Here is a 19946-nt window from a genome sequence, read left to right as displayed (position 1 = left end):
TTAATCAGAGAGGAAACTGAGCAGTTTTAATGATGCAAACCAGAAATGTTGTTGATGTAAATGATTTAAAACCTCTTCCCATTTAACTTTGTGATAAAATGCGGATTTATTCATCTGCACAGTACTGTGAAAGGGTCAGTTTCTTCAGTTCTCAGCAGCTTTAAAGTGAATATCTGCTCTGAGCTCCTTTATTCTCCAACACAGCCTGAACCCTCTGAGACCAGCTTTCTGTCATTTCTTTAAGGAGTCTTCAGGAATAGTTCTCCAGGCTTCTTGAAGGACATCCCAAAGCTCTTCTTTGGATGTGGGCTGCCTTTTGTTCCGTTCTCTGTCAGATGATCCCACACTGCTTCAATAATGTTGAGGTCCGGGCTCTGGGGAGGATTCATCCCTCCATAAGACCTGCTGCCACTGATTTTCAGTCCACTTCTTGTGTCATTTGGCACAGCTCAGCCTTTTCTCCCTGTTTCCTCAGCCTTTTCTAAAGATCCAGTTTAAAATGGCTTCTTTGCTAAGTTGTCTGTTCTGTGTCGACACAACACTGGTTCATCCCTTGAGTTAGGAGCCTTTTTTTCTGCCTGAATGCTTCATAGCTCAGAGTTAAGTGGCTGAACAAAGAAAAAACCTCTGAAAATGCTCAGGAACAAGGACTGAAGATGAGTGAAAAAAGCAGAAAATGTCCAAAGAAAACTGTGAAGGAGCTTCAGAAAGCTGCAGAACTGTTGATCAGGACACTTTAAAGGTTACAGAAAGCTGCAGAACTGTTGATCAGGACACTTTAAAGGTTTCAGAAAGCTGCAGAACTGTTGATCAGGACACTTTAAAGGTTACAGAAAGCTGCAGAACTGTTGATCAGGACACTTTAAAGGTTACAGAAAGCTGCAGAACTGTTGATCAGGACACTTTAAAGGTTTCAGAAAGTTGCAGAACTATTGATCAGGACACTTTAAAGGTTTCAGAAAGCTGCAGAACTGTTGATCAGGACACTTTAAAGGTTACAGAAAGCTGCAGAACTATTGATCAGGACACTTTAAAGGTTTCAGAAAGCTGCAGAACTATTGATCAGGACACTTTAAAGGTTTCATAAAGCTGCAGAACTGTTGATCAGGACACTTTAAAGGTTTCAGAAAGCTGCAGAACTGTTGATCAGGACACTTTAAAGGTTTCAGAAAGCTGCAGAACTATTGATCAGGACACTTTAAAGGTTTCAGAAAGCTGCAGAACTGTTGATCAGGACACTTTAAAGGTTACAGGAAGTCTGGCTGCTCGGAGCCTAAATGTAAAAAATATTTCCTCTAACTTCAGAAACCTGCAGAAAGAACATGTTTCATGATCACTGCTTTAATTTTAAAAGGTATAAAAATCGCTCCTCCTGCAGCTGCCGGCGGGTTAAAGCTTCCTTCGCTCCTCCAGCAGCAGCCTGGACGCTCAGGCAGACATGGGCTCGAACATGTGGAAGTGGATCCCCTTGGAGCAGGTGATCTTCATCACTGCTCCGTTCAGACTGGTGTCGGTGATCAGCCTCATCATGCCCTCAGCGATCAGCGGCGGCCTGCAGAGACACCAACACAGGACGCATTGATTACCTTCAACTAAACCTTGTTTTCTTACAGTTTTTAACTCAAAACGATACGATTATGAAACAGATTTAGGGCCACACACACATCTGTTCACAGTTTCCTCTGGCTTTAAGTACTTCCCTCCTGCTGCCGAGCTGCACAGAGCCAAAGCTCCTCAGTCCGCTCAGTCCGACGTTAACAGCTCGCAGCGATGACTGATGTCACTAAACAATCGTTTTCCCGATCAGAGGGAAGTTTTCCAGCCTCGGCTTGTCACTGCTGGAGATCAGAAACCTGAAATCATGGCTTGAAACCACAGAGCTTTCGCTATTCTGAAAGCTCTGTGGTTCTTTCATCCAATAAAAGGAGAAATTGAGCTGAATTATGGACGTAACTCAACATCAGGCCTTCAGTAAACTCTGCTGTTCCTCTCAGGATGTTGGATGGAACCAGAGGTCGAAGATATTTCCGACTCACTGGAACCTCGTTCTTCTTCGTGGGCTCTGAGGTCAGAGGTCAGAGGTCGCGGCTGGGCCCACGCGCTCGGTTTAAACCGGTGGGACGGGCCTGACTCCACTGACTCTTAAAGAGCAGCTGAAGACATTTTTATATGCACAAGCTTTGACCTAACTCTGACTTTATAATCACATGTTTCACTTTTATTTCTCGTGAAGCACTTTGGGATTTTTACCTCTGAAAAGTGCTGCATGAATAAATTTTACTTACTTTTATATAAGCTCAAAGAAAACGTGGGGCAGCAATATATATTTGCCTGAGACATGACTGAAAAAGCAAGTTTTTCTTGGATGAAAAGACCATGTTTACATGTAGAAACTGTGCCAAAGGTGGATAATTTCTTTTAAACTGACCAAGTGTGCACCTGAGCTCAGGTCAGAGCATCCGGACCGAAGCTCCAGCAATAAGAAGAGCGGCTGAACTCACTGTAACACTCCAAACTTCTCCATGCAGGTTTTGAAGTCGTCCTTGAACTTGACGAACTTGCCCATGTTGTCCTCGTCCTCCACGGAGTTCAGCAGAGGCGTGTTGACGAAGGCCGGACACAGAACGTTGATGCGAACGCCGTAGTTGCTCTGAATGGAGGCGTCCTGCAACCACACCAGAGGGAGAGCTGCTGAGCTGAGCCCAAAGGTTAACCCTGAGTGTTTTCACTGTGAGTGCGTCTCACCGCTATGGCTCGGGTGAAGCCCACGACTCCGTGTTTGGTGGCCGTGTAAACGGGCTGATGAGGGGAATGCAGGAAGGCTGGATTATAAAGAGCAAGAGAAGACAGACATGAATAAAACCAGCTCTGATTTGAACTTATCAGACACAACATTTATCTGATAGATTCCAGTTTGTTCAGTCATGGAGTTCCTCAGGGTTCTGTGCTTGGACCGATTCTGTTTACTTAGGTAACATTATGAGACAGCATGGCATAAATATCCATTGCTATGCTGATGATACTCAGCTGTACTTATCTATGAAACCAATAGGTTGGTCAGACTACAAGCCTGTCTTAAAGACATAAAGACCTGGATGACTCAGAACTTTCTGCCTCTAAATTCAGACAAACTGAAGTTCTTTGGACCTGAAATGGACGGGACTGTAGCTTTAAAATACCCTGATGTGACTTTTGTTGTGATTTGGCGCTACATCAATAAACTGAATTGGAATTGAATTGAAATGGGAACAAATGATGTGTCTTTGTGACAGGCTGCTGGTAACAAAGTGCCTAAAGATCCAGTTTAAAACGGCTTCTTTGCTAAGTTGTCTGTTCTGTGTCGACACAACACTGGTTCATCCCTTGAGTTAGGAGCCTTTTTTCTGCCTGAATGGGTCAAAGGTCAGAGTTAAGTGGCTGAACAAAGAAAAAACACTGAAAATGTTCAGGAACAAGGACTGAAGATGAGGGAAAAAGCAGAAAATGTCCAAAGAAAAACTGTGAAAGAGCTTCAGAAAGCTGCAGAACTGTTGATCAGGACACTTTAAAGGTTTCAGAAAGCTGCAGAACTGTTGATCAGGACACTGTAAAGGTTTCAGAAAGCTGCAGAACTATTGATCAGGACACTTTAAAGGTTACAGAAAGCTGCAGAACTATTGATCAGGACACTTTAAAGGTTTCAGAAAGCTGCAGAACTGTTGATCAGGACACTTTAAAGGTTTCAGAAAGCTGCAGAACTGTTGATCAGGACACTTTAAAGGCTTCAGAAAGCTGCAGAACTGTTGATCAGGACACTTTAAAGGTTACAGAAAGCTGCAGAACTGTTGATCAGGACACTTTAAAGGTTTCAGAAAGCTGCAGAACTGTTGATCAGGACACTTTAAAGGTTTCAGAAAGCTGCAGAACTGTTGATCAGGACACTTTAAAGGTTTCAGAAAGCTGCAGAACTATTGATCAGGACACTTTAAAGGTTTCAGAAAGCTGCAGAACTGTTGATCAGGACACTTTAAAGGTTTCAGAAAGCTGCAGAACTGTTGATCAGGACACTTTAAAGGTTTCAGAAAGCTGCAGAACTATTGATCAGGACACTTTAAAGGTTACAGAAAGCTGCAGAACTGTTGATCAGGACACTTTAAAGGTTTCAGTCTTTCTAAAAGGGCTTTTATGCAGTGATGTATCTTCAGAGTAAAGTGAGCGGATACAGAAACATACAGGAAACAAAGTATTTGCACTCTGTTTCTTCCTCTGAACATGTCGCAGCAGCTGGATGGTGAGGAAGACTTTTTGGCCTCTTGTTGAATTATTTTCTGTCTTCTGGTAAAGTTTTGCTGCTCAAACCTTGAACCGAACACCAAAAGTAAAAGAAAACAGTGTGACAGAAAGCGTGGAAACTTGGACTAAAACATTCAGGACTCATGAAGAGTGTGATGGACATGAATCCAAACACACATTCCTTCCTGCCTGCAGCAGGCTGCACTTCGCCATGTTTGGACATGTCCATGTTTGTTTGAGGAATGCCAAGTATGGCAGTCTGACACAGTCACACAATGATGTTATCGGACAAGTAAGATAAGTGGAAACATCACCACATGTCTGCTGTCATGTCCATCAACAACACAGCTTCACACGAAGCCCGTTCCTGATGAAACTAAAACCAGCAAAGAACAGGATTCTGGGAGCTCAGCTTCACAGGTTCAATAAGTCCAGGAAATATTCCTCAGAGTCAGACTGTAAAGAACTTTGGTCTTTCAGCATCTACAGAGCAGAATATTGGGAACAGATTCAGGGAGTCTGGGGAAGTCTCAGTGTGGAAAGGCCAAGGACAGAAAGCCCTGCTGGATGAGCTCGGAGCCCTCAGGCAGCACTGCAGGAGAAACCGTCAGGCCACCATGATCCATACAGCCACATGGGCTCAGGAGGAGCTGGGAAAAGCATTTCCACTCAACACAGTCCACGGCTGCATCCAGAAATGTGAGCTGAAGCTGCATCACACCAGGAGGAAGCCATATATCAGCTCTGAGCAGAACCACGGCCCAGTTCTCTGGACTCCAGCTCATCTCAGAGGGACAGAAAGACAGTGGACACGTGTTCTGTGGGCAGATGAGTCCACGTTTCAGCTGCTTCTGGGAAAAACTGCTGAGAAAGAGCATCCAGCTGTTCTCAGAGGAAGGTTTAAAGCCAGCGTCTGTGATGGTCTGGGGCTGCATCAGAGTCCATGGCATGGAGGGCTTCATCTGGGTGAAGGTACCACTGATGCACAGCTGGATGTTGGAGTTCTGCAGAGACAGATGCTGCCATCAAGGTGACTTCTGTGGTTATTTCAGCAGGACGATACCAGACCTCATTCTGCAGGACTTCCAGCAGCTTCAGACACACAGAGTGTGTGAGCTCGGCTGCCTGCCTGCAGTCCACATCTGTCTCCTGCTGCAGATGTTGGAGCATCATGAAGAGGAGAACCAGACAACCAGGGACTGCTGAGCAGCTGGAATCTGGGATTCAGCAGGAATGGACTCAGATTCCTGTGAAAAACTCAGTTCAAAGCATTAAAAAGAGTCATTAAAGGAAGCTGAAGGAGGGAAACATGAGTCTGGAGCAGCTTTCACTGAGTGTTGCTGCTTCTGGTTCAGTTTTCTAAATATAAAGAGGTCCTAAACCACAGTGAAGTCTCAGACTTCTGCACCAAAGAGAATCGGTGAGCTCTGTTTCAGTACAGTTTGAGGGCCAAATCTGAGCCAGAAACTGTATGTTAAGAGTTAAATTTCTTTTTAAGGCATGTGAAGCATTTAAAACATGTATTAACAGTGCATGTTTTATCTTTCTACTGGATACACAAACTAAACTAAACTCAGTTCAAAGCATTAAAAAGAGTCCTTAAAGGAAGCTGAAGGATGGAAACATCTGGAGCAGCTTTCACTGTTGATGCCTCAGGTTCTACGTTTGGTTCTGAATATAAAGAAGCTGATCAGAGAAGATGCTGAAGTTTTCATTGCATTTTAGATCATTTCGAAGCTCTTTTATAAAAGTGTTTTAGAGGTTTTTTTATTCTCTTCTCAAATGACAGTCAGTATTTTTATCTAGAAATTATAACAAAAAGGAGTCTTTAGATTAATTTTAACGGGTAGAAATCAGACTCAGGTGATCTGTGCACGGACACCATTTAAGCTCCTAACTCCAGAAGCTTTCAGCCTCTTTTAAATCATTGTTTTAGTTAAAAAGTTCCCCTCCGTTAACAGAGAGCTCATCGCACTCAGTTTCCATACATTTAAATTAAGATCTGCAGCATCAGGGCAAGAAAAACAGCAAGAGAAGGGAGATATCGGTGGGAAAGGAGAGGAGCTAACTTTGGATTCTGCAGCAGTCCAGGGATAGAAGGAGCTTTGTGTCTGCTCAGGCCATCCAAACAGGAACCAGCTAGTAGCTCATCCTGAGTTCAGACAAAGTTTAATGTTACAGCTCAGGCTTGAGCAGCTTTTAGTGAAACTTTTGGAGGATGCAGAACGATCCGGATCCAGCGGTTTCAGTTCCCGTGGATGGCTGCCAAACTGCTGCTTTTTGCCCCGTAGGTTTACTCTCACACACGGGGAAAAAGGACAGGCGAGCCCTCCAGAACCTGAAGGATCCATCATCTGTTACATTCGGACTGAATCCCCTGAGAAACACCCGGAGGAGAGAGATGTTTCCACCTGAGACGCTTCTACAGCTGCAGGGTCTCTGATTTACCACAAACCGCCGGCCTGGTTTCAGCACAGCGGGTTTCCAGGGAAATGAAGCTCATTTTCATTCCCACTGTTCAAGGAAGTCGGGCCTCAGGCCCGTCTGTTTTCAGGCGTTACATAATCCAGCTTCAGATAGCCGAGGAGATCCCAGCATTCGAGTGTTTATGTTCACAAAGAAGCACGTAAAAGTCCCAGAGCTGGAATTTGGCCTGAATTCCACAGCTACAGGAAACCGAACCCCCCCCGGAACAACCTCTAAACCTCTGAGTCTGAGGAAGAAAAACCAAACACCATAAATGTGGAGATAAAGTTGTTTTAGACACGTTTAAAGCTCCAGCTTCTCCTCACACTCAGTAATTAACTCCCACTGCTGCTCCATCCAACCTGTGAACCGTTCTGCTGATTTTTAACGGATTTAAGTTCTAAGTTATTGTCTTTTTATCCTTTGTGTTGAATTCAGGACAGAATTTGAGATTCTTCTCCTCTTTCTTTATGGTCCATCGCATCTGAAACACCTCACAGTTCAGTTCTTTCCCATCAGAACACAGACAGAACATGCAGAGGGATGTTCGTTGTCCTCGGGTTTAGTGGAGTTTTGGTTTGATGTCTCTGATGTTGTCCTTAGATCTGCTGGTTTCTGATTAAAGTTCAGCTTCCCTTCTGCACTGAGTTAGTGTGGATTCTCTCCACTGTTTACTGCCATCATGCCCCCAGACGCCCTGTTACTCTTCCACCATGTTGCTGTCCTCATTACTCACCTGCATGCAGCCGTCTCATCGTCATCGCTCTGTTCGTGTTTATCAGTCAGACCATTTTCAGTCTTTTGTTACTTTTTCCTTTCAGACTTTCTGCTTTGGTTGTGTTTAAAGTTTTTCTTCAGTCACCGGTCGGCTTCCTGCCTCTTTGTCCCTGACCTTGGGCCCATGGACAGTGACTGGGAGGCAGAGCCTTCAGTTATCAGGCCCCTAAAAGCAGAATGGGAGGCAGAGCCTTTAGTTATCAGGCCCCTAAAAGCAGAATGGGAGGCAGAGCCTTCAGTTATCAGGCCCCTAAAAGCAGAATGGGAGGCAGAGCCTTCAGTTATCAGGCCCCTAAAAGCAGAATGGGAGGCAGAGCCTTCAGTTATCAGGCCCCTAAAAGCAGAATGGGAGGCAGAGCCTTCAGTTATCAGGCCCCTAAAAGCAGAATGGGAGGCAGAGCCTTCAGTTATCAGGCCCCTAAAAGCAGACTGGGAGGCAGAGCCTTCAGTTATCAGGCCCCTAAAAGCAGAATGGGAGGCAGAGCCTTCAGTTATCAGGCCCCTAAAAGCAGAATGGGAGGCAGAGCCTTCAGTTATCAGGCCCCTAAAAGCAGAATGGGAGGCAGAGCCTTCACTTATCAGGCCCCTAAAAGCAGAATGGGAGGCAGAGCCTTCAGTTATCAGGCCCCTAAAAGCAGAATGGGAGGCAGAGCCTTCAGTTATCAGGCCCCTAAAAGCAGAATGGGAGGCAGAGCCTTCAGTTATCAGGCCCCTAAAAGCAGAATGGGAGGCAGAGCCTTCAGTTATCAGGCCCCTAAAAGCAGAATGGGAGGCAGAGCCTTCAGTTATCAGGCCCCTAAAAGCAGAATGGGAGGCAGAGCCTTCAGTTATCAGGTCCCTAAAAGCAGAATGGGAGGCAGAGCCTTCAGTTATCAGGCCCCTAAAAGCAGAATGGGAGGCAGAGCCTTCAGTTATCAGGCCCCTAAAAGCAGAATGGGAGGCAGAGCCTTCAGTTATCAGGCCCCTCTCTGTGGAACCAGCTGCCAGTTTGGCTTCAGGAAGCAGACACCCTCTCTACCTTTAAGATCAGGCTGAAACTTTCCTTTCTGATAAAGCTTATAGTTAGGGATGGCTCAGGTGAGCCTGAAACATCCCATAGTTCTGCTGCTGTAGGCCCAGCCTGCTGGGGGAGCTCCCATGATGCACCTCTGCTCTCTTTATGCTTTGTTGTTTCATTCCTGTCTGACTTTGCATAAAAAAACTTTGCATCTCTTCCTCAGTATCTGTCTGATCTGCGGTTAACGGCCCCATGCAAACCGAACAAATACTCCCAAACATCTGTTTGTGCGTGCACAGCAGCGTGCACAGCAGCGTGCACAGCAGCGTGCACAGCAGCGTGCACAGCAGCGAGTCCGTGCCTGAGCGTTACCTGCCATGGAGGAGACGTTGATGATGGTGCCTCCCTCCTTGCCGTGCTCTTTACTCATGTGCTCCAGAGCCAAGTAGGTTCCCTTTATCACCGAGGTCTGCAGGAGAAGACAGAAAAGACAAGATCCTCACAACTGTGCAGCTTGTAAAGAGGAAGTAAAAGAGAAAAGCAAAGATATTCAAAGTCTGCAAAGCGGAGGACGGCTGTGGGAAGGCTGAAAGGTGTTTATGCCTCTGACTTCCTGCTCTACCCTCTGAGATCATTTTCCCCGACGCTTCTCGGTCTTATCAGAGATTTTAATCTTATCAGAGATTTTAATCTTATCAGAGATTAGTGCAGGTGAACCTCCCTAAAATACCCTAAAGCCCCCCCCCCGACCCTTTCCTCTGCTTCACTCTCAGAGTGGAAGTTAAAGGGCTGCAGCTGGATCACAGAACTGCCTTTTTGTTCATATCTGACTCACATTTGTGATTTTCTGAGCTCTGATGTCTCCTGTTTCTTCATGTCTCGTTGCTTCCTGTTTTATTTTGATAGATCCTGATGTTCACTTTGTCACTTTCACAGCTTTCTTTTCTCGCCTGGTTGCTGTTTGTCTCGCCTGTCGTGTATTTTCTCCAGGCTTTGCTTTGCCAGTCCAGTGGGAGTCTGCTGGTTTCTGGTCAGCTGAATCTGTTCTTCTCGTTCTTTCTGTTAGTTTGTTTCTTTGCATCTTTTCTGCAACACTTTTACTTAATGTCCTCGTCTCCTCCCACAGTAAAACTGTGAATATCATCCCAGCTGATTCAGACATGATAACTGAGTCCCTTCTGAAGAGAAATTGGCTAAAATCTACAGTCACTGGGTAAAAAAACGAGCCAAATTCATCTTTAAAGCTGTGGACTTCATCCTATTTAACAAGCTGGGACAGCTTTGTGCTGAGCGCCACATTAACGCCGCAGAGGGCAGGTGAAGGGAACTCTGGGCTGGGTCTGTAGGACCGGCCGAGGCTGAACGGGGGAATTTACAGCCTGGATGAAGTATTTAGATACTTTCGAATGTCGACGAGCTTCTTCGCCGTGTTCAGCCATTAAGAGCAGAAAAACAACTGCTGGAAATTACGTTCTGAGCCGACCAATCACAGCCCTTAGAGCCGCGTCTACGCGACGTGTCGTCAGGCTCTTGCGGAGAAATGACCCACCCTGCAACCCCACCCTGCAACCTCACCCTGCAACCCCACCCTGCAACCTCACCCTGCAACCCCACCCTGCAACCTCACCCTGCAACCCCACCCTGCAACCCCACCCTGCAACCCCACCCTGCAACCTCACCCTGCAACCCCACCCTGCAACCCCACCCTGCAACCCCACCCTGCAACCTCACCCTGCAACCCCACCCTGCAACCCCACCCTGCAACCCCACCCTGCAACCCCACCCTGCAACCTCACCCTGCAACCCCACCCTGCAACCCCACCCTGCAACCCCACCCTGCAACCTCACCCTGCAACCCCACCCTGCAACCCCACCCTGCAACCTCACCCTGCAATCTCACCCTGCAACCCCACCCTGCAACCTCACCCTGCAACCCCACCCTGCAATCTCACCCTGCAACCCCACCCTGCAACCCCACCCTGCAACCTCACCCTGCAATCTCACCCTGCAACCCCACCCTGAAACCCCACCCTGCAACCCCACCCTGCAACCTCACCCTGCAACCCCACCCTGCAACCCCACCCTGCAACCACACCCTGCAACCTCACCCTGCAACCCCACCCTGCAACCCCACCCTGCAATCTCACCCTGCAACCCCACCCTGCAACCCCACCCTGCAACCCCACCCTGAAACCCCACCCTGCAACCCCACCCTGCAATCTCACCCTGCAACCCCACCCTGCAACCCCACCCTGCCGCCTCACCCTGCAACCCCACCCTGAAACCCCACCCTGCAGCCCCACCCTGCAATCTCACCCTGCAACCCCACCCTGAAACCCCACCCTGCAACCCCACCCTGCAACCTCACCCTGCAACCCCACCCTGCAACCCCACCCTGCAACCCCACCCTGCAACCTCACCCTGCAATCTCACCCTGCAACCCCACCCTGCAACCTCACCCTGCAACCCCACCCTGCAACCCCACCCTGCAATCTCACCCTGCAACCCCACCCTGCAACCCCACCCTGCAACCTCACCCTGCAATCTCACCCTGCAACCCCACCCTGAAACCCCACCCTGCAACCACACCCTGCAACCTCACCCTGCAACCCCACCCTGCAACCCCACCCTGAAACCCCACCCTGCAACCCCACCCTGCAACCTCACCCTGCAACCCCACCCTGCAACCCCACCCTGCCGCCTCACCCTGCAACCCCACCCTGAAACCCCACCCTGCAGCCCCACCCTGCAATCTCACCCTGCAACCCCACCCTGAAACCCCACCCTGCAACCCCACCCTGCAACCTCACCCTGCAACCTCACCCTGCAACCCCACCCTGCAACCCCACCCTGAAACCCCACCCTGCAACCCCACCCTGCAATCTCACCCTGCAACCCCACCCTGCAACCCCACCCTGCCGCCTCACCCTGCAACCCCACCCTGAAACCCCACCCTGCAGCCCCACCCTGCAATCTCACCCTGCAACCCCACCCTGAAACCCCACCCTGCAACCCCACCCTGCAACCTCACCCTGCAACCCCACCCTGCAACCCCACCCTGCAACCCCACCCTGCAACCCCACCCTGAACTGGTTTCATGTCCCAGTTACAGGCCGGAGGTTTGCAGAAAACACTTAAACTCATGTTTAAAACTCATATCCCATCTTTAAATGTATGTTTAAGGGTTTTCTTTCCGATTTAAACATTTTCTTCATCAATGATACGAGTGATAGGTGTGATATTGTGTAACCTTTGTGGCCTGTCCTGATTGGTTGACTTAAAACACCTGAAACAGTGTTTTCTGGCAGCCAGCCTTTTCCATCCTGACCTGAGGTTTAAATGAGTTATGAAGTATCAGTTTGTGACGATGAACTGACTGAAAAGACTTTTTGTTGCACCAGTTTCTTCCTGTTGAACCAGAGTCATGTTTTCCATGATCTGCTGCAGAACTGGGCCACATTTTTATTCCTTATCTATACTTTCTGGGTCAGAGCTCCATTTCTTCCAAAAGAACGAAATCTGACCCAGAAACAACAAATTTCCTGCAGAAATGTAAATGATCTGCCTGAGAAAGACTTTAAGTCTTTAACTCCATCGTTCTTAGAAAGGAAAACCAACAAGCCACTGAACTTTTGGACCTATTTGTACGTATTTCATGATGTAACCAGGCTGAAAAATAAACTGGAGAGCGTAGAATAAACCGGAGAGTGTAGAATGAACCGGAGTGTGTAGAATAAACCGGAGAGTGTAGAATGAACCGGAGTGTGTAGAATAAACCGGAGAGTGCAGAATAAACCGGAGAGAGTAGAATAAACCGGAGTGTGTAGAATAAACCGGAGAGAGTGTAGAATAAATCGGAGTGTGCAGAATAAACCGGAGAGTGTAGAATAAACCGGAGAGTGTGCAGAATAAACCGGAGAGTGTAGAATAAACCGGAGAGTGGAGAATAAACCGGAGAGTTTAGAATAAACCGGAGTGTGTAGAATGAACCGGAGAGTGGAGAATGAACCGGAGAGTGCAGAATAAACCGGAGAGTGCAGAATAAACCGGAGAGTGTAGAATAAACCGGAGAGTTTAGAATAAACCGGAGTGTGTAGAATAAACCGGAGAGAGTGTAGAATAAATCGGAGAGTGTAGAATAAATCGGAGAGTGTAGAATAAATCGGAGAGTGTAGAATAAATCGGAGAGTGGAGAATAAATCGGAGAGTGGAGAATAAACCGGAGAGTGTAGAATAAACCGGAGAGTGTAGAATAAACCGGAGAGTGGAGAATAAACCGGAGAGTTTAGAATAAACCGGAGTGTGTAGAATGAACCGGAGAGTGGAGAATGAACCGGAGAGTGCAGAATAAACCGGAGAGTGTAGAATAAAACGGAGAGTGTAGAATAAACCGGAGTTTGTAGAATAAACCGGAGAGTGTAGAATAAACCGGAGAGTGTAGAATAAACCGGAGAGTGTAGAATAAAACGGAGAGTGTAGAATAAACCGGAGAGTGTGTAGAATAAACCGGAGAGTGTGTAGAATAAACCGGAGAGTGCAGAATAAACCGGAGAGTGCAGAATGAACCGGAGAGTGCAGAATGAATCGGAGAGTGCAGAATAAACCGGAGAGTGCAGAATAAACCGGAGAGTGCAGAATAAACCGGAGAGTGTAGAATAAAACGGAGAGTGTAGAATAAACCGGAGAGTGTGTAGAATAAACCGGAGAGTGTGTAGAATGAACCGGAGAGTGCAGAATGAACCGGAGAGTGCAGAATAAAACGGAGAGTGTAGAATAAACCGGAGAGTGTGTAGAATAAACCGGAGAGTGTGTAGAATAAACCGGAGAGTGCAGAATGAACCGGAGAGTGCAGAATAAACCGGAGAGTGCAGAATAAACCGGAGAGTGCAGAATAAACCGGAGAGTGCAGAATAAACCGGAGTGTGTAGAATAAACCGGAGAGTCTAGAATAAACCGGAGAGTCTAGAATAAACCGGAGAGTGCAGAATAAACCGGAGAGTTTAGAATAAACCGGAGAGTGTGTAGAATAAACCGGAGAGTTTAGAATAAACCGGAGTGTGTAGAATAAACCGGAGAGTGTAGAATAAACCGGAGAGTGCAGAATAAACCGGAGAGTGCAGAATGAACCGGAGAGTGTAGAATAAACCGGAGAGTGTGTAGAATAAACCGGAGAGTGCAGAATAAACCGGAGAGTGCAGAATAAACCGGAGAGTGTAGAATAAACCGGAGAGTGCAGAATGAACCGGAGAGTGCAGAATAAACCGGAGAGTGGAGAATAAACCGGAGAGTGGAGAATGAACCGGAGAGTGTAGAATAAAACGGAGAGTGTAGAATAAACCGGAGAGTGTAGAATAAACCGGAGAGTGTGTAGAATAAACCGGAGAGTGTGTAAAATAAACCGGAGAGTGTAGAATGAACCGGAGAGTGCAGAATGAACCGGAGAGTGCAGAATAAACCGGAGAGTGCAGAATAAACCGGAGAGTGTGTAGAATAAACCGGAGAGAGTGTAGAATAAACCGGAGAGTGCAGAATAAACCGGAGAGTGTAGAATGAACCGGAGAGTGTAGAATGAACCGGAGAGTGTAGAGTAAACCGGAGAGTGCAGAGTAAACCGGAGAGTGTAGAATAAACCGGAGAGTGTAGAATAAACCGGAGAGTGCAGAATGAACCGGAGAGTGCAGAATGAACCGGAGAGTGCAGAATGAACCGGAGAGTGCAGAATAAACCGGAGAGTGCAGAATAAACCGGAGAGTGCAGAATGAACCGGAGAGTGCAGAATGAACCGGAGAGTGCAGAATAAACCGGAGAGTGCAGAATAAACCGGAGAGTGTGTAGAATAAACCGGAGAGAGTGTAGAATAAACCGGAGAGTGCAGAATAAACCGGAGAGTGTAGAATGAACCGGAGAGTGTAGAATGAACCGGAGAGTGTGTAGAATAAACCGGAGAGTGTGTAGAATAAACCGGAGAGAGTGTAGAATAAACCGGAGAGTGCAGAATAAACCGGAGAGTGTAGAATGAACCGGAGAGTGTAGAATGAACCGGAGAGTGTAGAATGAACCGGAGAGTGCAGAATAAACCGGAGTGAGTAGAATATCGTTCTCATTCCTCCTGCCCTGGGAGGGAAGCCTTTATTCTCGGTTTGGGCTCAATAAACGATGTGGGCCACAGAAGTTTAAGTTTCAGGGCCTGAAGGTGAATTATTTCATCACTTCTCCTGTCGGCCTCTTTCTTTTTGCCGGTTTGGGCAGATAAAGACGAGGCTGACAGCAGGTTCTGCACCTGTGATGCTCTGATTGTTGGACGGGTTCGAGGACTCTGTGCAGCCGGTGTTTTCTGACTCGGTCTGAGGAGGAAGGCGTTGCTAGGACGACTGTGGGTTTGTGGGTGGAGCCTGAGCTCCAGCAGGAGGAGGCCGGTTAAATAAAGCCCAGCAGAGGTCCTGTCAGAGGGAGGCTGAAGGTGCCCTGAAGCCTTTTTCTCTGAATCAACGTTAGCACCAGCGGTGACACCTCTCTGACCTGAGCGCTGTTATCGTCTCACCAGGTTCACTTGGATGGTCCTCTCCCAGTTGTTCTCGTTGTTGATGCCGGCGTTGTTGATGACCACGTCCAGCCGGCCGAACCGGTCCACGGTCCTCTGGAAGGTGTCTGTTCCACAGAGAGAAAGCAGCCGCAGGACGGGGTTAAGCACAGTGAGCCACAGCGTCGGTCTGCAGCAGCGTGCACGTTGGTCTGCAGCGTGCACGTTGGTCTGCAGCAGCGTGCACGTTGGTCTGCAGCGTGCACGTCGGTCTGCAGCGTGCACGTTGGTCTGCAGCGTGCACGTTATTCTGCAGCGTGCACGTTGGTCTGCAGCGTGCACGCTGGTCTACAGCGTGCACGTCAGTGTTTATAATGAACTATATTAATACATTTGTATGATAATCCTGTTATTTCTGATTACTGATTATTTCTGATTATTGATTATTTCTGTTTACTGATTATTTCTGATTATTGATTATTTCTGATTATTGATTATTTCTGGTTACTGATTATTTCTGATTATTTCTGATTATTGATTATTTCTGTTTACTGATTATTTCTGATTATTGATTATTTCTGATTATTGATTATTTCTGGTTACTGATTATTTCTGATTATTTCTGATTATTGATTATTTCTGTTTACTGATTATTTCTGATTATTGATTATTTCTGATTATTGATTATTTCTGATTACTGATTATTTCTGATTATTGATTATTTCTGGTTACTGATTATTTCTGGTTATTCAGATCTTTTAATATATTTTCCATTCGACCCTTTCACCTCTCCAGCTTTCTGTCTCTTCTTCCATGATCTCAGCAGCTTGTCGGACGGGTCAAAGGTTAAACGTGCCGCAGCATTTTGTCTCAGTTCCTCCACTCACAGCAGAAATAACTCCCTTTCTGCTCACAGTTTCTGTTTGTTTAGCTGCAGACGCAGACCGTCTTATCATGTTATGTCTCCTGAGCTACACAGAGAGGCTCACCTCTTTATCTTCCTTTTGCTTATCTGTGGACACTGAAACGTCCCAGTTACAAAGCCTTTGCTCCGGCTCTGAACTGTGGTCTCTGGGGGTCATGTTTGCTGTAACAACTCTTGAGATCTACAGCGTAACTTTTTCCCTGTGAGAAGAAACCGAGCCACGAGGTACGAGCAGCTGTTTGTGTTTTATAGATCGTATTTAAAGGTGCAAAACTGTTTTAAGGCTGTTCCAAACTGATGTGATTAATGGGGCTCTGCTGATGTAAGAGGAGATGCTGCCAAACACAGGAAGACAAAAACCTGCTCAGAGTGCAGAGACCAAAGGTTTGTTTCAGCGTCACAATAATCTAAAGCAAACAGCTGAAGTGACAGAAGAGCCGGTCTGACGGAGCGGGTCAGCCAGAGTCCAAAGTTACACACCAACACATCTGTGGAGAAAGGTTTTATTGGAGCTGCTGTCAAAGTGGAACTTTTAGAGTGAGTGAGAAACTAAGTGAACCCCTGATCCAGCAGCTTCAGCAGCAGTGAGTGTTTGTGCTGATCTGCTGTGTTTGGTTTCCTCCAAACGTGCTGCTGTGCATTAGGACCAAACATCTCCACTTTGCTCTGGTCTGTCCAAAGGACATTGTTCCAGAAGTCTTGAGCTTTGTTCAGATGCAGCTTTGCAAACCTAAGCTGTGCTGCCATGTTCTTTTTAGAGAGAAGAGGCTTTCTCCTGCAGCCCTTCCAAACAAGCCATCCTTGTTCAGTCTTTTTCTAACTGTGCTGTCATGACCTTTAACCTTTAACATGCTAACTGAGGCCTGTAGAGTCTGAGATGTAGCTCTGGGCTTTTTCACCTTGGGGTGACCTTTAACCTTTAACCTACTAACTGAGGCCTGTAGAGTCTGAGATGTAGCTCTGGGCTTTTTCACCTTGGGGTGACCTTTAACCTTTAACATGCTAACTGAGGCCTGTAGAGTCTGAGATGTAGCTCTGGGCTTTTTCACCTTGTGGTGACCTTTAACCTTTAACATGCTAACTGAGGCCTGTAGAGTCTGAGATGTAGCTCTGGGCTTTTTCACCTTGGGGTGACCTTTAACCTTTAACATGCTAACTGAGGCCTGTAGAGTCTGAGATGTAGCTCTGGGCTTTTTCACCTTGGGGTGACCTTTAACCTTTAACATGCTAACTGAGGCCTGTAGAGTCTGAGATGTAGCTCTGGGCTTCTTCACCTTGGGGTGACCTTTAACCTTTAACATGCTAACTGAGGCCTGTAGAGTCTGAGATGTAGCTCTGGGCTTTTTCACCTTGGGGTGACCTTTAACCTTTAACATGCTAGCTGAGGCCTGTAGAGTCTGAGATGTAGCTCTGGGCTTCTTCACCTTGGGGTGACCTTTAACCTTTAACATGCTAACTGAGGCCTGTAGAGTCTGAGATGTAGCTCTGGGCTTCTTCACCTTGGGGTGAACTTGCTGGGACGTCCACTCCTGGGAAGATTGACAGCTGTCCTGAATGTTTTCCACTTGTGAATAATCTTTCTCTCTGTAGAATGATGGACTCCAGATAGTCTGGAAATGGCCTTATAACCCTTCCCAGACTGATGGGCAGCAGCAGCTGCTTCTCTGAGATCATTGCTGGTGTCTTTCCTCCTTGGCATCGTGTTAAACTGACAGAACTCCTGCTTTTATAGAGCTGCTCACACTGACTGATGATCAGTTAATCAGAGCATTGATCAGTTAATCAGAGCATTGATCAGCAGCTCCTGGCTGCTTCTTTACCCTCTTAGTTCCTGTGGAATCAGTGAGGGTTCACTTAGTTTTTCACTCACAGCTTCTGTGTTTATTTTGTCTCAGATTTTGTTCAGTAAATATTGACTCGCTGTAATATGTCGTGTGTCTTTAGATTCACTGAGTTTTAACAGATGATTTTTATTTCGTCCTGATTTATAAAACAAACCTGAAAAAGTTTTTTTTTTTTTTTACTTTTCAACTCTTTATAGATTAATGAATGAATTCATCCATTCCAAATAAAATCCACTCCACAATAAAACTACATTTGGACACAAGAATCCGACTTAAACCTACTTCACGGGTACGTTTGAGTGTTTCCGTTGCATTGGAAGGAGAAGAATCCCGGCTGGCTTTAAGCCAGCAGAGTCTGAGTTTAACAGAAACTGAGAATGAGGAACATTGTGCTCTCTTACAATAAGCCGGTGGGCTGTTTATCTCCTTGTGGGCTGACATGTGGTTGGATAAACAGCTGACAGAAGAAACCTGAGTGGGGAAACTGTCTCATCACCTGGAGCATTTCTCTTCTGGATAAGTGGCAGTTAAAAACCACCATACCTGTTTTTAATACTCCGCAGCTCACACACAGAGAACTATCTCCCGTCAGTAGCATTCCTCAGCCGTTTGCCTCCAGGCTTTCACTTTTAAATGCCAGACAATGAAATCTTGTTCCTTACTCCCACTCTGAGACACACATGAGCTCTGACGCATCTGCAGACCGGTGCAGCGAAGCCGAAGCAGGTTTGTTTAGCTCAAATATTTAATCAGTAGAATGAAAGGTCACATGCCAAAGCAGCCGGGATGAGCTTGGTTTCTGAGGGCCTGTGCGAGCGGAAGTGTCACAGCTCGCTGCAGCAGAGTCTCTGATGCAGCCGCAGGATTCAAGCTTATTAAAAACGACTTCCTCATTCATACGAGGAACTCAGAAACACCAGCTCTGACTCTGCTGCCAGTGAATGAACCAGCTGATGAGAGTCTATCTCCCTCAGCAGGTCGGAGGTGAGGTGAAGGTCTCACCTTTCAGCGCCTCTCCGTTGGTGATGTCGCACTGGATGAAGATGCAGTTGTCCTCTCCGAACTCAGCATCCAGCTGCGTTTTGCACTCCTCCCCTCTGGTCTTGTTCAGGTCCACCACGGCCACCTGGAGGACGGAGCCAGACTCTAATCTTTGTCACCATCTCTGCTGCAGTGTGCACCGAGGCGGCGATGGACACTGTCTGCTCTGAGGCGCCCAAAGCCGCTCGAATTAGAGCTTCACACAATAAGTGTGAAGTTAGCTGGAAAGTTTTAGACAGCCCCGAACATGCACTTCTGTTTTTCTACAGTCAAAGCAGTTTCTTTACCACACACTAATCTTTTAACTTTTGGAAACTTTAACCTTTTGGATGCAGGCTAACTCTGGTGGAGTAAAAGCAAAGCCAGAGCTCCACTTTCTGTGGGATTTGATAAAGATAGCGCTGGATGAAAAGCATCCGCAGGGCACGGATCTCTGGGCAGATGCAAAGAGATCCCAGAATAAAAACAGCTGTTCATTTTGACTGAAAGAAGCCGGCGTGAGAGCAGGGAACTGACCTTGGCTGAGCTCTGCAGCAGGGACTGGACCACGGCTCTCCCGATGCCCTGAGCCCCCCCCGTCACCAGAGCCACCTTCCCACTCAGAGACATGTTTCTGGCTTGACGGCGTCTTCCTCCTTCTGCGACACACTTCTGCCTCTGCCTCCGTCCTCCTCTGTGTGTTCACCTATCAGCTCTGACTGCAGCACAATCAGATGTTTCCCCCTCCCTCCCTGTCCTCCCGCCTGCTTCTCTCTCTCTCTGTTAACTAATCAGCCGACACAAGCTGTGCGTCGCAGGTTGGCTTAACTCTGCAGAACATAATTACAGGTTTCACTCAGCTGTACCTGCCCCCCCGTGGCACACCTGAGCACATCACACAGGTTCTGTGGCAGATCATGTCATGATCCGTGCACAGAGTTGTGTAACGTCGCTTTAGATACTGTTACACAACCGGTAATGCTGAGCAGGGTTACCTTACGCTGCCCGTTTTAACGCTTTGCTGAGATGAACCTCACAGTTTTTCATGAGAGATCACAGAAAAGAACAGGAAAGGAAACTCTAGCTCTGAAATATGAATAAACCTCATTATTTACATCTTCAGCT

The 19946-nt window shown here is 47.1% G+C and overlaps 1 protein-coding gene across 2 annotated transcripts; it reads right to left on the bottom strand.

Annotated features, from left to right (window-relative positions):
• Window positions 1–1388: 1388 nt before the first annotated feature.
• hpgd (15-hydroxyprostaglandin dehydrogenase) lies at window positions 1389–19532 on the bottom strand. Of its 2 annotated transcripts, XM_072384048.1 has the most exons (7): window positions 19359–19532; window positions 18804–18927; window positions 15054–15160; window positions 8885–8981; window positions 2746–2822; window positions 2502–2665; window positions 1393–1552 (listed from the first exon to the last, which is right to left on the bottom strand). In XM_072384048.1, the coding sequence occupies exons 1-7, from the start codon at window positions 19449–19451 to the stop codon at window positions 1429–1431; spliced, it is 786 nt and encodes a 261-aa protein (XP_072240149.1). In that variant the 5' UTR covers window positions 19452–19532; the 3' UTR covers window positions 1393–1428. The 2 variants fall into 2 exon arrangements, with proteins under 2 accessions (XP_072240150.1, XP_072240149.1); XM_072384049.1 differs by lacking the exons at window positions 15054–15160; window positions 19359–19532 and having other exon boundaries at window positions 1389–1552; window positions 18804–18888.
• Window positions 19533–19946: the final 414 nt, after the last annotated feature.

The sequence above is a fragment of the Leuresthes tenuis genome, unplaced genomic scaffold (genome assembly GCF_036924035.1).
Source record: "Leuresthes tenuis unplaced genomic scaffold, fLeuTen1.0.hap1 SCAF_4, whole genome shotgun sequence".
NCBI lineage: Eukaryota > Metazoa > Chordata > Actinopteri > Atheriniformes > Atherinopsidae > Leuresthes > Leuresthes tenuis.
Note: the sequence above shows the minus strand (reverse complement) of the source record. Positions and strands in the feature narration are given on the sequence as shown.